This window comes from Trichomycterus rosablanca, chromosome 9 (assembly GCF_030014385.1).
Source record: "Trichomycterus rosablanca isolate fTriRos1 chromosome 9, fTriRos1.hap1, whole genome shotgun sequence".
Lineage (NCBI taxonomy): Eukaryota > Metazoa > Chordata > Actinopteri > Siluriformes > Trichomycteridae > Trichomycterus > Trichomycterus rosablanca.
In genome coordinates this window covers 38,484,964-38,497,793 of record NC_085996.1, presented here as the reverse complement: position 1 = coordinate 38,497,793, position 12,830 = coordinate 38,484,964, and the positions used below count along the sequence as shown (strand labels likewise).

General features: G+C 42.7%; 1 protein-coding gene across 2 annotated transcripts; it reads left to right on the top strand.

Moving 5' to 3' along the window:
• Positions 1–401: 401 nt before the first annotated feature.
• Positions 402–12,244, top strand: zbtb2b (zinc finger and BTB domain containing 2b). 2 transcript variants are annotated; one of them, XM_063001461.1, is made up of 3 exons: positions 402–470; positions 6,306–6,486; positions 10,420–12,244. In XM_063001461.1, the coding sequence occupies exons 2-3, from the start codon at positions 6,314–6,316 to the stop codon at positions 11,774–11,776; spliced, it is 1,530 nt and encodes a 509-aa protein (XP_062857531.1). In that variant the 5' UTR covers positions 402–470; positions 6,306–6,313; the 3' UTR covers positions 11,777–12,244. The 2 variants fall into 2 exon arrangements, with proteins under 2 accessions (XP_062857531.1, XP_062857532.1); XM_063001462.1 differs by lacking the exon at positions 402–470 and adding an exon at positions 5,887–5,944.
• Positions 12,245–12,830: the final 586 nt, after the last annotated feature.

Below are 12,830 nucleotides of genomic sequence, written 5' to 3'. Positions count from 1 at the left end.
CGCGCATGTGGTGCTGTGGCGGGGCGCGCGCACCGACCGTTGGTCCACCAACTGAAATGTAAATGAGCAGCTTTAGCCGAGTTCAGTCAGAACTTCAGCTTCCACCGGTAAAGCGCCTCATTCAGCGCGGATATCAACACCGGGGGGGCTAAATAACACCGAGTTATTATGAACCACCGTTTAATTTAAGTGTATAAACATGGCGAAGGGATATTTCGGTGTGTATGCGGCCGAACGGTTGAGTCGTTTGGGCGCCCCCACCCCTCGCCCTCGCGCCCCCCTCCTCTCCTCCTCCGCGGAGGCAGCTAGAGCGAGTTCACAACCGCCGGCCGTTTGTAAGCGCCTTTACACGGTCATGTGATTGTAACGTAACCCGACCGGAAAACACCGAGCAGCACCGAGGAACAGAGCAGCTGCGCCAACCGACACACCGAGCGCCTCGGTACAGCCCGACTCCCGCATTCAACCAGGTACGTTCTGCTTCATTTTACTCAGTTCACTGCGGTACTTCAAACCCGAGTCTTTCTAATTTACGCTCCACCGGTCGGGTAAAGTTAGATGGTGTTATTCGGTATTGAGCTCATACCCCCCTCTGTCTCTCCCCCCTCCCTCCCAGGCTGCGCTTGTTTTCCTGCGTTACTCCTGCCTCGCTTTTATTCCCAGCCGTACCGAGTTAACGGAGTGTTTAGAATGGCGAGAACTTTAATTTAATGTTGTGTTTTTATCGGATTATATTTATTCAGATTAGAGAAAACACACAGTACGGAAGTGCGCTCGCGCTCTCTCTCTCTCTCTCTCTCTCTCGCGCTCGCTCTGCGGGAGATTCTGTCCGGTCCACGTGTCTGCGTTGTGGGCGGAGCCACCGTCCAGCAACACGCGCTTGTTTCTGTGCTGTACCGGCCGAACGATTAATCGTGTTCACACACTCATCACGATTACAATACTTACGATATTCAGCCGCGATTTTATTAGTATTATTATAATTTTTTTTTTAATCAAAGTTTGTTTATTTTGTTTTCATCACTTCACAAGAATAAAAACAACTAAAAAAAACATGAAAGAAAAGTGGAGAAAGAACCGATTTTCCCCCCAAACCAGACATGTAAATGTAAACCTAACACACAGCCAGTATACAATCAAAACAAAACAAGCAATACCATCACAGTGAAGATGCATAATATGTTAATAATAGTGTCCTGCTGTGAGCCCCCATCTCTCCAGTATATGCCAGAAAAGTGGTTAAGGTACTGGACTAGTAATCAGAAAGCTTGCTGGTTTAAGCCTCACCACTGCCAGGTTGCCCTTAACCCTCAATTGCTCAGACTGTATACTGTAACTGTAACGTAGGTCGCTTTGGATAAAAGCGTCTGCTAAATGCCAAAAATGTAAATTATAATAATATAACATTTATACGATACTGGGTTCACGATACGATTTTTAACTAAATTAAATTGAAGACAAATTATGACAAAGTTTCCTTTTATTATTTCTCATTCTTAGTTTTTTTATTACGATTGCAACACAACTTGGACACCAAAGCTAAAGCAAATTCAAACACATTATTGAGTCCCAATAGTTTAATCATCCTTAGGTAAAACAGACTAGCAGTAGGTTTTAGGATCAGCAACATTATGTAGAGGTTAAATAACTGTGACATGGCCGCATTAACAAAATACTACTCATTTATTTTCTTTATTTGTTGATAAAGGCTTTATATAAAGCAGATTCTGGCTCAGTTGTAATTTTATATTTATGAATCCTTATTTTGTTTAGGGGATGAACATTTAAGATTCGGTTTCTGTGTGTATATGTTTGTTTATGTGTATTTAGTCACTACTTGGCTATATTTTTGTATTTTCGGTGTTGCAGTAAACATTATTGACACTTGATTACTGTACATAGAAGATGTATTTAAAATAGTTATAGCCTGAATTCATGCTTGTAAAAAGCACTGCTTAATGTTGATTTAATTACATATTAGTAAAGTACAACACAGCCCAAGTTGGCTAAATAATTGTGTTCATTAACCAGGATTTAAAATGACAGATTTGCATCAGCATTTGCATGTTTTGTTTGTCCATTCATGGTTCCATTTAGACGACATATACAAGATGTGATATTGGGCACTCTCGCCTAACACGTACACGCCTGGTGAAGGGAGAACGCCCACCATTTACGTACAGACATTTTTAACAAAACCAAAACAGAGACTCTTATCAAATTTTTAAAAAATACAGGATTCTAGGACTCTAGGTACCTATCTTGCCAACAAACAAACAAACATGTTTAAATTATGTCTAAACGTATTACATAATTTAAATGTAATTCTTTGTTATTTCAGACTGAGCAATTTGGAAATGTTGTCACATTCTCATGCTTGGGAGGAATGTCATGTGTCTCTAATCACATGGTGTAAGAAGCATAGGCACTGACGTTTTTAGTCATGGTGCTGAGGTTCAGGGTTTAAAGGTTAGATTCTGACCCTTTGGTGAGGGGCTGAAAGAAGGTGGGAATCTCTGGATTAAAACACATGCTGGATACAGACAGACTGAACTAGTCTTAAGTTTCTGTTTTGGATTGGGTCTGACTGGTAGTGTGCACCATACCTAGAGGGAAAATGCCCTGAACCTAGATCTGAGCAACTTACTTATCTAACAATATCAGGTCTAGTACAGATCCAACCCAACCAGCTACAAAAGACATTTAGTTCTTTTAAGTAACTCATTTTAAATAAAGAAGCCCCGCTTTCACTGTTCACCTCCTAAAGGGCACAAAGTTTTTATTTATTTATTTATTTTTTTATGCGTTTTTCTCCCATTTCTCCCAATTTAGTGTGATTTAGTTTTCCACCCATGCATTCCAGTCATCCCTCCCTGCAGGCACTGCCAATTATGCCCGCTAGATGGCGCCCAGCCGACCGGTGGCAACACCAAGTTTCGAACCGAGGAGTTCAGAATCTCGGCGCTGGTGTGCTAGCGGAATATCCTTTAGGGCACACAGTTTTTATTAATATAACACCATTATTTTAACTGAGTAGTTTCATAATGGCAGCAGTTATTAATTTGCCTAATTAGTACAATTCTGATGATTGTTAAGCATGTGGCGTACAATCGACAGCCCTTTCTGCTAACCATCAAAATTAATTCACACCAAGTAGAGAAGCGGTACAGCTCACGTATATAAATGTTTAGTAAAAATGCTCACAATTAGATTCATACTGGAGTCTCTAACCTCTAAATCTTTGGTACCTTGGTACAGCCAGTGTAATTGGATTATAGAGATCCATACATCAATGTTACCCATATCTCATAATACAAATCAAATATCGAATCATTGTCATTTGCATGTATTGCAATTATTTAGGTCATATGTGTCGTTTTCTTTAAGCAATGTGGGTTTCGTTACTGCTTTAATAACACGTAGTTATTAATAGTTAATAAGTCATGCTTGCGATTTGCACTGTGAAAACATTCAAACCATTGCTTATCTAAATAAGAAAACTTTGGCCAGCAGACACCACGTCTGTTGATAAACTACATTTGACAGAGAGGAAGACCTGGGTTTAATTCGTTGCCGAACTTTCTGTAACATGCAAATTTTCCTGGACATTTCACAATAGACAGAGAGCTAAGAATGCCCGTAAAACCAAACAGTCACTGGAACAGACCGGCACCATTAATTCTGCATCAGCCTAGTCAGAAAGAGTCAAACTGAAGGATTTAAACCACAAAGGGTGGTGGATGCCGTTAATGTATATCTATGTAAATTCCCCCCCTGAGGGTGCACACAATCAGCATGGGTGCATCAGGTGCCCTGCAGCTGGGTTTCAGGTTTAAAGAGTGGGCTGTCCTACGGGTGCTTAGCTATGCTGCGTAACCAGTACCTTTAAAAAGGTGCGCTGTATGCAAAAGCGGTCCGTATGGATTGCTAGCTTATTATAGACCATTAGCATGCCAAATTGGTGGTTGTGATGGAGGATAAAACTTTATACAATTAGGTACAGCTGGATTTGTATTATTATATTGAATCAGAATCGTGTTCAGATTGCAGACAAAAGCAAAACTGAACAGTGATGATACGCAAGTAAAAATAGTAATTTCATTTAACTATAAATAATTCATTTATAGCCTGTAGTTGTAGTCTAGTTGTTAAGATACTGGACTAGTAATACAAAAGTCAAATGGTTCATGCCCCACCACTGGCAGGTTGCAACTGTTGGGCCCTTGAGCAAGGCCCTAAACCCTCAATCGCCTTGACAACATACTGTCACAGTACAGTAAGTCACTTTGGACAAAAGCGTCTGCTAAATGCCAAAATGTAGGTGTAAATGTTCGGCCCTGAATCTGATCTCAAGCTTTGCATCACAGCTGTTATGGACCTAGTCAAACGTCCAACAGACACAACTGGCTGTATCTGAGGGAGGAATATTAACTGGTTTCCTTATTACTGCAGCAAATGGAACATCTGGTAGCATGAGTAGTGAGGAACTCATAGAGCAGCATGACCTTCTGGCAGGTGAAAAGAAGTGGCCAGTAACTGCACGCACGTCAAAGAGAGTGTGTGATGGTCTGTGAATCTTTGAGGTCAGGGCAGGGGTGGTGCATACAGCAGAGGTACTACAGTCAGGAAAACGGTGGAAAAACTAAAGTAATTGTTCATTATTGTGTGTTTAAACCTGAGAGGACTGATGTAGCATGGACTAAACAAAGTACGGAATTAATCATCTTCGTGTGGGACAGCCATTTCTCCATGTAAAAACAGACAATTATGAGTAATTTTAGCAAGAAATGAATTGAGAAGATGGGACACGTACCTTAATGGAAATGTTACTTAATAATTATCACTGTTGAGCCAATCACACATGACTAATGCTAACAGAAGCTGGCTGCCGGTCTGTTAACAGTGTGCATTATCTACATAATACGGTGGGTAGCACTATCACCTCACAGCAAGAAGGTCCTGGGTTCGATCCCCAGGTGGGGCGGTCCGGGTCCTTTCTGTGTGGAGTTCGCATGTTCTCACCGTGTCTGTGTGGGTTTCCTCCGGGTGCTCCGGTTTCCTCCCACAGTCCAAAGACATGCAAGTGAGGTGAATTGGAGATACAAAATTGTCCACGACTGTGTTTGATATTAAACTTGTGAACTGATGAATCTTGTGTAATGAGTAACTACCGTTCCTGTCATGAATGGAACCAAAAGTGTAAAACATGACGGTAAAATCCCAATAAACAAACAAACAAACATGAAATTACAGAAATTTTGGTGCATTCATGGGTACTCTAAAATAAATGGCTGAAAATGAATATGTTAAACCCAGTATTGGGTATAAATTCAGTGTTTATGTTGCTGGCTAGCTGGAGGTTTTGTTGATAGTGTAACGTAGTAGGTCAACAATACACACAACATAATTACGATTAAAATAAAGATGAATATGTTAGTATTAAAGGTAATATAACAGATGTATCAGTAACAATGTGCATCCCTGTGTAGTATAATTGCTTTAAAATAATTGTTTTAACCTGGTTTGGTTTGATGTTTTAAACTATTGTAGAATTAATGGATAAAAATATTGGGAAATTCACTTTTAAACCTAAAACTGCTCCCTGTTAAGCTTTCTCATTCACACAATGTGTTAATCAGTCTGTATTTATGTATTGAAAAGAATACAGGCCTATGTTTGACAGAAGGAATCCCTTTTCAGGTTGAAGTCACATTAATTCAGATTATTCATGATCATCATTTCAGCTTTACAGATCAGCCCGTCCTCATCCTCTGAAACAACTGTTTACCGGTTTGTGCTCTGAAGTCCGGTCAAGCAAGCAGCATCTGTACAGCCCTCGTCTAAATATAACGAGAGGATCGACCGTCACCCCTCCCCGGTGTTTCCCCTCCATCCCGTCATATCTCTTGAGAATAGCACTCGGAGACTGTTCTGCCTCTTATAGGTTTAGGGTCAACATAAGAACTACTTTTAACCACCCACTCTGTTCAGTGTTCCCACACTGTCGTCTTGGCATGTTTTCAAGTCAATAAATGTTTATAATTACTTGGACAATTGTCCAATTTGCTGTTCATTTTAGGTATTTGGTTTATAAAGTACATTTGTGTTTGAATTAAACATTTACTAACAAGAATTTAACGATCTTTATGAAGGTACAAGAAGCACATTTGTTGTGCGTCAGCCTCGATGTTTGTGTGTAATAAGACCCTCTTTGTTACTTCTGCCGTTTTTCCGTTTCTTGTGGCTGATTGTGGTCTGCAGGGGACAGGAAGCTGACTTACATCTCTACTCCCCCTTCTGTGTAGGTGGAAGTATGGAGCTGGCCAACCACGGTCTTATCCTCCTGCAGCAGCTCAACGCGCAGAGGGAGTTCGGCTTCCTGTGTGACTGCACAGTGGCCATCGGTGACGTCTTTTTCAAAGCACACAAGGCAGTGCTGGCCGCCTTTTCCAACTACTTCAGAATGTTATTTATTCACCAAGACAGGTAAAGAAATGTGCTAAAGAAAAACCACCTCTATGTTTCTACACTCACTGTCCATTTTATCAGCTCCACTTACCATTTAGAAGCACTTTGTAGTTCTACAATTACTGACTGTAGTCCATCTGTTTCTCTACATGCTTTGTCACCCCCTTTCATGCTGTTCTTCAATGATCAGGACCACCACAGAGCAGGTATTATTTAGGTGGTGGATCATTCTCAGCACTGCAGTGACACTGACATGGTGGTGGTGTGTTAGTGTGTGTTGTACTGGTACGAGTGGATCAGACACAGCAGCGCTGCTGGAGTTTTTAAACACCGTGTCCACTCAATGTCCACTCTATTAGACACTCCTACCTAGTCGGTCCACCTTGTAGATGTAAAGTCAGAGACGATCGCTCATCTATTGCTGCTGTTTGAGTCGGTCATCTTCTAGACCTTCATCAGCGGTCACAGGACGCCGCCCACGGGGCGCTGTCGGCTGGATATTTTTTTGGTTGGTGGACTATTCTTAGTCCAGCAGTGACAGTGAGGTGTTTAAAAACTCCATCAGCGCTGCTGTGTCTGATCCACTCATACCAGCATGACACACACTAACACACCAGCATGTAGAGAAACAGTAATTGTAGAACTACGAAGTGCTTCTATATGGTAAGTGGAGCTGATAAAATGGACAGTGAGTGTAGAAACAAGGAGGTGGTTTTAATGTTATGGCTGATTGGTGTATAGTCATAATAGTAGTAGTATGTTCAACGAATAATATTGATAAAGCATAACAGAATAAAACAGTGTAGAAAGATCACAATCAAATGTTATTTATTGTATTAGTACAAAAATGTTCATTTCATTTTCATGAACTGCTTTATTTTGGTCAGGGTCACTGTGGTGGGCTCGGTTTCCCCAGGAAATCCTGGACAGGGTGCCGGTCCATCACAGGGCTTTGGCCATCCGCCACTCAGACGTAGCCGATCATGCCTTTGTAAACACCCGGCCAACCGATAGCACTGATGAGAGTCAAACCCGGATGTCAGCAGTGGTGGATTACTGTAATACATCGCTGCACCACCTGAACACCCAGTTTTACAACTTGAAAAGGCACTATTTACTAAACATCTTTTATTTACTAACATCTTATTTAAGCACTTTCTCCCTTTTTCTCCCAGTTTAGCTTCTTCTCTGTCTTACGCTGCTGGGGGTCCCTGATTGCGTTCAAGGAGAGTATATTGCTACACACGAGCCCTCCGATGCACACGCAGTCCTAGCAAACCCCGTCTTTACGCCAGTGCTTCTGCACAGGCGCCTCTACCCCACCCACTTAGTCCGGTCATTTCCCCACCCAGCAGACACGGTGGACAATTTGTGTCTGCTGCAGGCACTGCCAATTGTGGCCGCTAGATGAGATGGCACGCAGCTGACCGATAGCAGAGCCGAGACTCGAACCGGGGCGTTCAGAATCTCGGCACTGGTGTGCTAGTTATTTATTTTTTATATTTAAAAAATGTCGTAATAATTTTAAAGTAAATATTTGTTTAAGTAGTGATGCAGGTGGTGCAGTGGTGAATTCCCAATCCCAAGCTTCGAATCCCCAGCTGTTTCTATCGGACGGTTGGGCATTTACATAAAGACATCCTGTCCAGGGTGTGTTTCAAAATTGTACCCAGTGATTGCAGTTGAATCGGCCACACCGCAACCCTGCCCATGATAAAGCAATGGTAAAACATGAAAATGAAATGAAATCAAAACTTCTCTGAGGCTGTTTTTCCTAAGAAACCATCAAGGTGGAAACAGTTTAGGATTAAAATAAGTAGCAGATGTAATGACTATCACTTTCTGTTCAGCATCAGTGTTCATTGTTCTTCATATAAAAAGCCTGGCTTACACAACGCTCCACGAAGGTGACAAAGTATATTTTAACAGCCATCACACTGATAATTAATTAAATGTTATTTTGCTTCTTCTTTACTTCTCATGACTCCCTCCTACAGTTTTATGCATAACTTTGCACACCCCTGAGCAATTTTGTTCACAATAATAGGACCTAAGTTAAAGCATTCTCTACAAAAAACTAATTATACATTTTATACACAGTTAGTGGTTTGAAAGATGAATGCTGACAGGTTAACACTAACAGGGTTGTGTTCACACACTGGGGAGCCTTTCCTGACCGTCAGCATCTATTGTACATGTAATATTGTAGGAAGTAGCCTGCTGCAGTCCAAGTGAGGCCAATTTTACAAATATTTCCTACCAGAATGTTTTTTTAAATTTTCTATTTTTCCAACCTTTTTTTCCCCAATTTTCTCCCCTAATTTAGTCATGTCCAATTACCCTGATTGCATTTTCCACTGATTCAACCCTCCACTGCTGACTGAGGACGCTCCTCAACTGACACATGCCCCCTCCAACACGTGCTCAGTACAGACTGCATTTTTCACCTGCACGAGTCGAGTTCATATACAGTATACCGATCAGCACTGTGCACGGAGAGCCACACCCCGATCATCATTATTCCTCAGCCCTGTGCAGGCGCCATCAATCAGCCAGCAGGGGTCGTAATCGCACCAGTTATGAGGACCTCATGTCGGGTGGTAGAGCTGAGTTTCGATAAGATGTATTCAAAAACCCAGCTCTGGTGTGCCTGCGTATTTTACCACTGCGCCACCTGAACGGCTCTATGTGAAGTTATTTTTAAAATGTATATAAAACAATTTTTAACTAGTTAGCTTTAAAAAGTGTGTTAAAATTAATTAAAATTAAGTCAACTTGTGCGATAATCATCTTTGAGACCGAATCAAAGCCTTATGATGGATTGATGGCTTGTCCTCAGTGTATTCATATCTTACTCTTAGTAATTCCAGATAAGATGATTTTATAATGTGTGAATGTTCTCCCAGAAAAACTGTGGCTTTGTCACGTTCTAGCAAATCCAGTCTGTCTGCAGGTCGGCTTGAATTTGTTTGGAGGTTGATTGAGGTTTATCCAACATTCAAATAATCCTTTGGTTTTTTCCATCCACGTTCAGGGAGCTCAGCTACAGTGCTGTCGGCTGTAAACTTGTAAATAACACTGCACACAATCGACAAAGAAACTTTAAAGAATTATCTGAGAATGTGAGAACCAAAATTCAGCAAATGCATTGACTATTCCAAGGCTACAAGTCTCTCTCTCCAGAGAACTTACTGTTTTTTATTTTTACCGTGCTCAGTATGATACATACAGACACAGAGTCTTGTTCCTCTGTATAAATTGATTGCCAGTGTGATTTCTATATTGCCAGCACCTGGTTCCTGCCATAGGTGAGTTTAAATCAAATCAAATAAGCATCAAATGATTGAAATCCAACTATTAGTTACAATTTTGAGAAGGTAACAGGTAAATTTCTGGAGTTCTATGTGAAATGATATCAGATTTGACATTTTCCCAATGCAAACAAAAGAAATAAACATTGGACTACCAAAACATTTACAATAAAAAAAAAGGGGGTGGGAGTAGCTTCGTTCGAGACTGTATTTGCAGTGGACCACGAGGACCAACACCCCTGCTTGGAAGTAATTATTCAGCATGCAAAGATTTTGTAGATAACAAATGCATTAACTCGAGTTTTTCTGTCTTTGTGCTCTTGGGCGGCACGGTGGCTAAGTGGGTAGCACTGTCGCCTCACAGCAAGAAGGTCCTGGGTTTGATCCCCAGGTGGGGCGGTACCGGGTCCTTTCTGTGTGGAGTTTGCATGTTCTCCCTGTGGGTTTCCTCCTACAGTCCAAAGACGTGCAAGTGAGGTGAACTGGAGATACTAAATTGTTCATGACTGTGTCCGATATAACCTTGTGAACTGATGAATCTTGTGTAACGAGTAACTACCGTTCCTGTCATGAATGTGGTATAAAACATGACATTAAAATCCTAATAAACAAACAAAACAAACTTTGTGCTCTTTTTCAGTGACTGCATTCGTCTGAAGCCTGCAGACATCCAGCCTGACATCTTCAGCTACCTGCTCAACCTGATGTACACGGGCAAACTGGCACCGCAGTTAATCGACCCGGCTCGGCTGGAGCAGGGAGTAAAGTTCCTGCATGCCTACCCTCTCATCCAGGAGGCGAGTCTGAACAGCCAGGCAGCTTTTACTCATCCTGAGCCGAACCTTTGTCTTTCCAACTCTCTCTACGGCATTCAGATATCGGACCAGCAGGGGATCGTGTCCGGTCGTCTCACGGCCAGGAGGCAGCCGTCGCCGGTCGACTCGGATATCACGGGGGCGTTTGATGGGAAGTCCAGATTGCAGGCGGAGATGGAGGTCGAGGCGTCGACAAGCAACAGCCTGTTTGTGAGAGAGGCGTCTGAGGGGGACGCGTCCGAAATTCAATCAGCTTCAGCCAGTGGCGGGAGCAGCAACACCATTTTACATGTAAAACCCAGTATTATGAAAAGAACTTCTTCATTCCGGAAGCACTACACCTGCCGTGTCTGCGGCAGCCGCTTCAACCAGCGGGCGGCTCTGAGAGAGCACCTGCTCTGGCACGGCCAGGCTATGGCGCCTCTATTAATGGAATCGGGCATCATCAGCTCCCCTTTGTTACCGGGAGGAGCTGCCATCCCTGAGGCTGAGGAAGTTCTCACAGGTGTCGGTGCCTCCGCAGCCACCCCCGTCACAGTGGACACTGACGCTGAACAGCCTCTGTCTGGATTCAAAGGCTCCCCGCGTCCTGAAACGGCCGTCGCTGCGACGCAGCCTCAGGCGGACACGCCTCCTCCGTCCGACATTGCTGACATCGACAACCTGGAGGGTGCTGCAGACATCGAACGGGAGGTCAAGAGACGCAAGTACGAATGTCACACGTGTGGACGCAAGTTTATCCAGAAGAGCCACTGGCGGGAACACATGTACATCCACACGGGGAAGCCGTACCGATGCAGCGCGTGTGGAAAGAGCTTCTGCAGAGCCAATCAGGCCGCGCGTCACGTCTGCATGGGCCAGGGAGCCGAGTCGGCCTACACCATGGTGGACCGTCAGAGCATGGAGTTGTGTGCGGCCGACGACTCCAGCCAGATGGAGGCGCTTTTCTTCGGCTCCTCGGGAAGGCCCTACAAGTGTAACGTTTGTGAAATGACCCTTACCACCCCCAACGAAGTTCTCAAGCACCTCTGCTTTAACCAGGGGACCCTTTCGGACGCGAGTGGTTCAGAAACGGCGGTGGGTGGAATGAACGACCAAGCGGCCAAACATGATGGGTCTGAGTCACCGAATGGTGAACGACTAGACACATCCATCAAGACTGAGGAGGTGTTAATGGAATAGTAATACTTTTTAGGAAGGGGGGTATTCTGATATACAGTTGAAGCTACTAATGTATATGGGAATATGATTTAATATAAGTTCACTGTGTAATTAAAAAATTATTTTTGTCAAGTAGTAGGTCACTTGGCTGAAGAACACAGGCTGAATGCTGTGTCATTAGCTGTTAGCGTAGGCAGCAAAGTTTTAATACATTTAATAGAAGTACCTGCTGCTAATTGTGTTTTAAGTTTTTTATGAAGCTATTGATCCAGCAGGCATACAGACCCTATTCCAAAATGCACCTTTTTCCATCCAGAGTTCAGTACAGTAACTAGGTCTAGGTCTAGCCTTGTCTAGGGCAGGGGTGTGGCCCAAACTTTCATACCATTGACTTATAAGAGCAGCAATGTTTCAGTAAAGTCTATGCCATTAACCAAAACTGTGACATGTTGCATTTAATATGCAAATAATTAAATCCCCAGTGTGTATGTGGGACTTTTTCCAGCATTATGCGCTCTGAAAAAGTAAAATAATTGAAGCAAGACCCTTGCTTTACATTCTCAGCCTCATGTCCTTTATGTAAGTAATTTATTCAGGTCATTCACATGAAGTAAGTTGTGGTTTAAGCCTTTCCTCTTTCTAACCGCCAACGGCGAGAGGAAGTTGTGAAATGCGATCCACCCGCTTTGAGTTTGTACGTTTCCCTTACTGTTCTCTAGGTTTTCATTACTGGGTTCAGTTTTGATCAGATTTAAAGCTCATGTTGTGCCTAAAGCTGGAATCTGAACAAACAAAATAGTTCACATGAAGTGTTAATGTTTTACTTGCTAATATATTTGTACAGGGAATTATTTAATGTTCTGAATTAAGCAGGAAGATGCCTAAAGATTTTCAATATTAAGCACAGCATGAGCTTTAATTGGGTTCCAACACTTGCATGTTTGTTCTTAAATGATAAAAACAATAAATTAGCACAAGGACACTCATGTGATAAATTATGCCAGCCCACTACCACTGGGACCCAGGGTTCAAATCTCCACCGGAGCTATGGGCCCATCGTGCGTCTTCATATAGA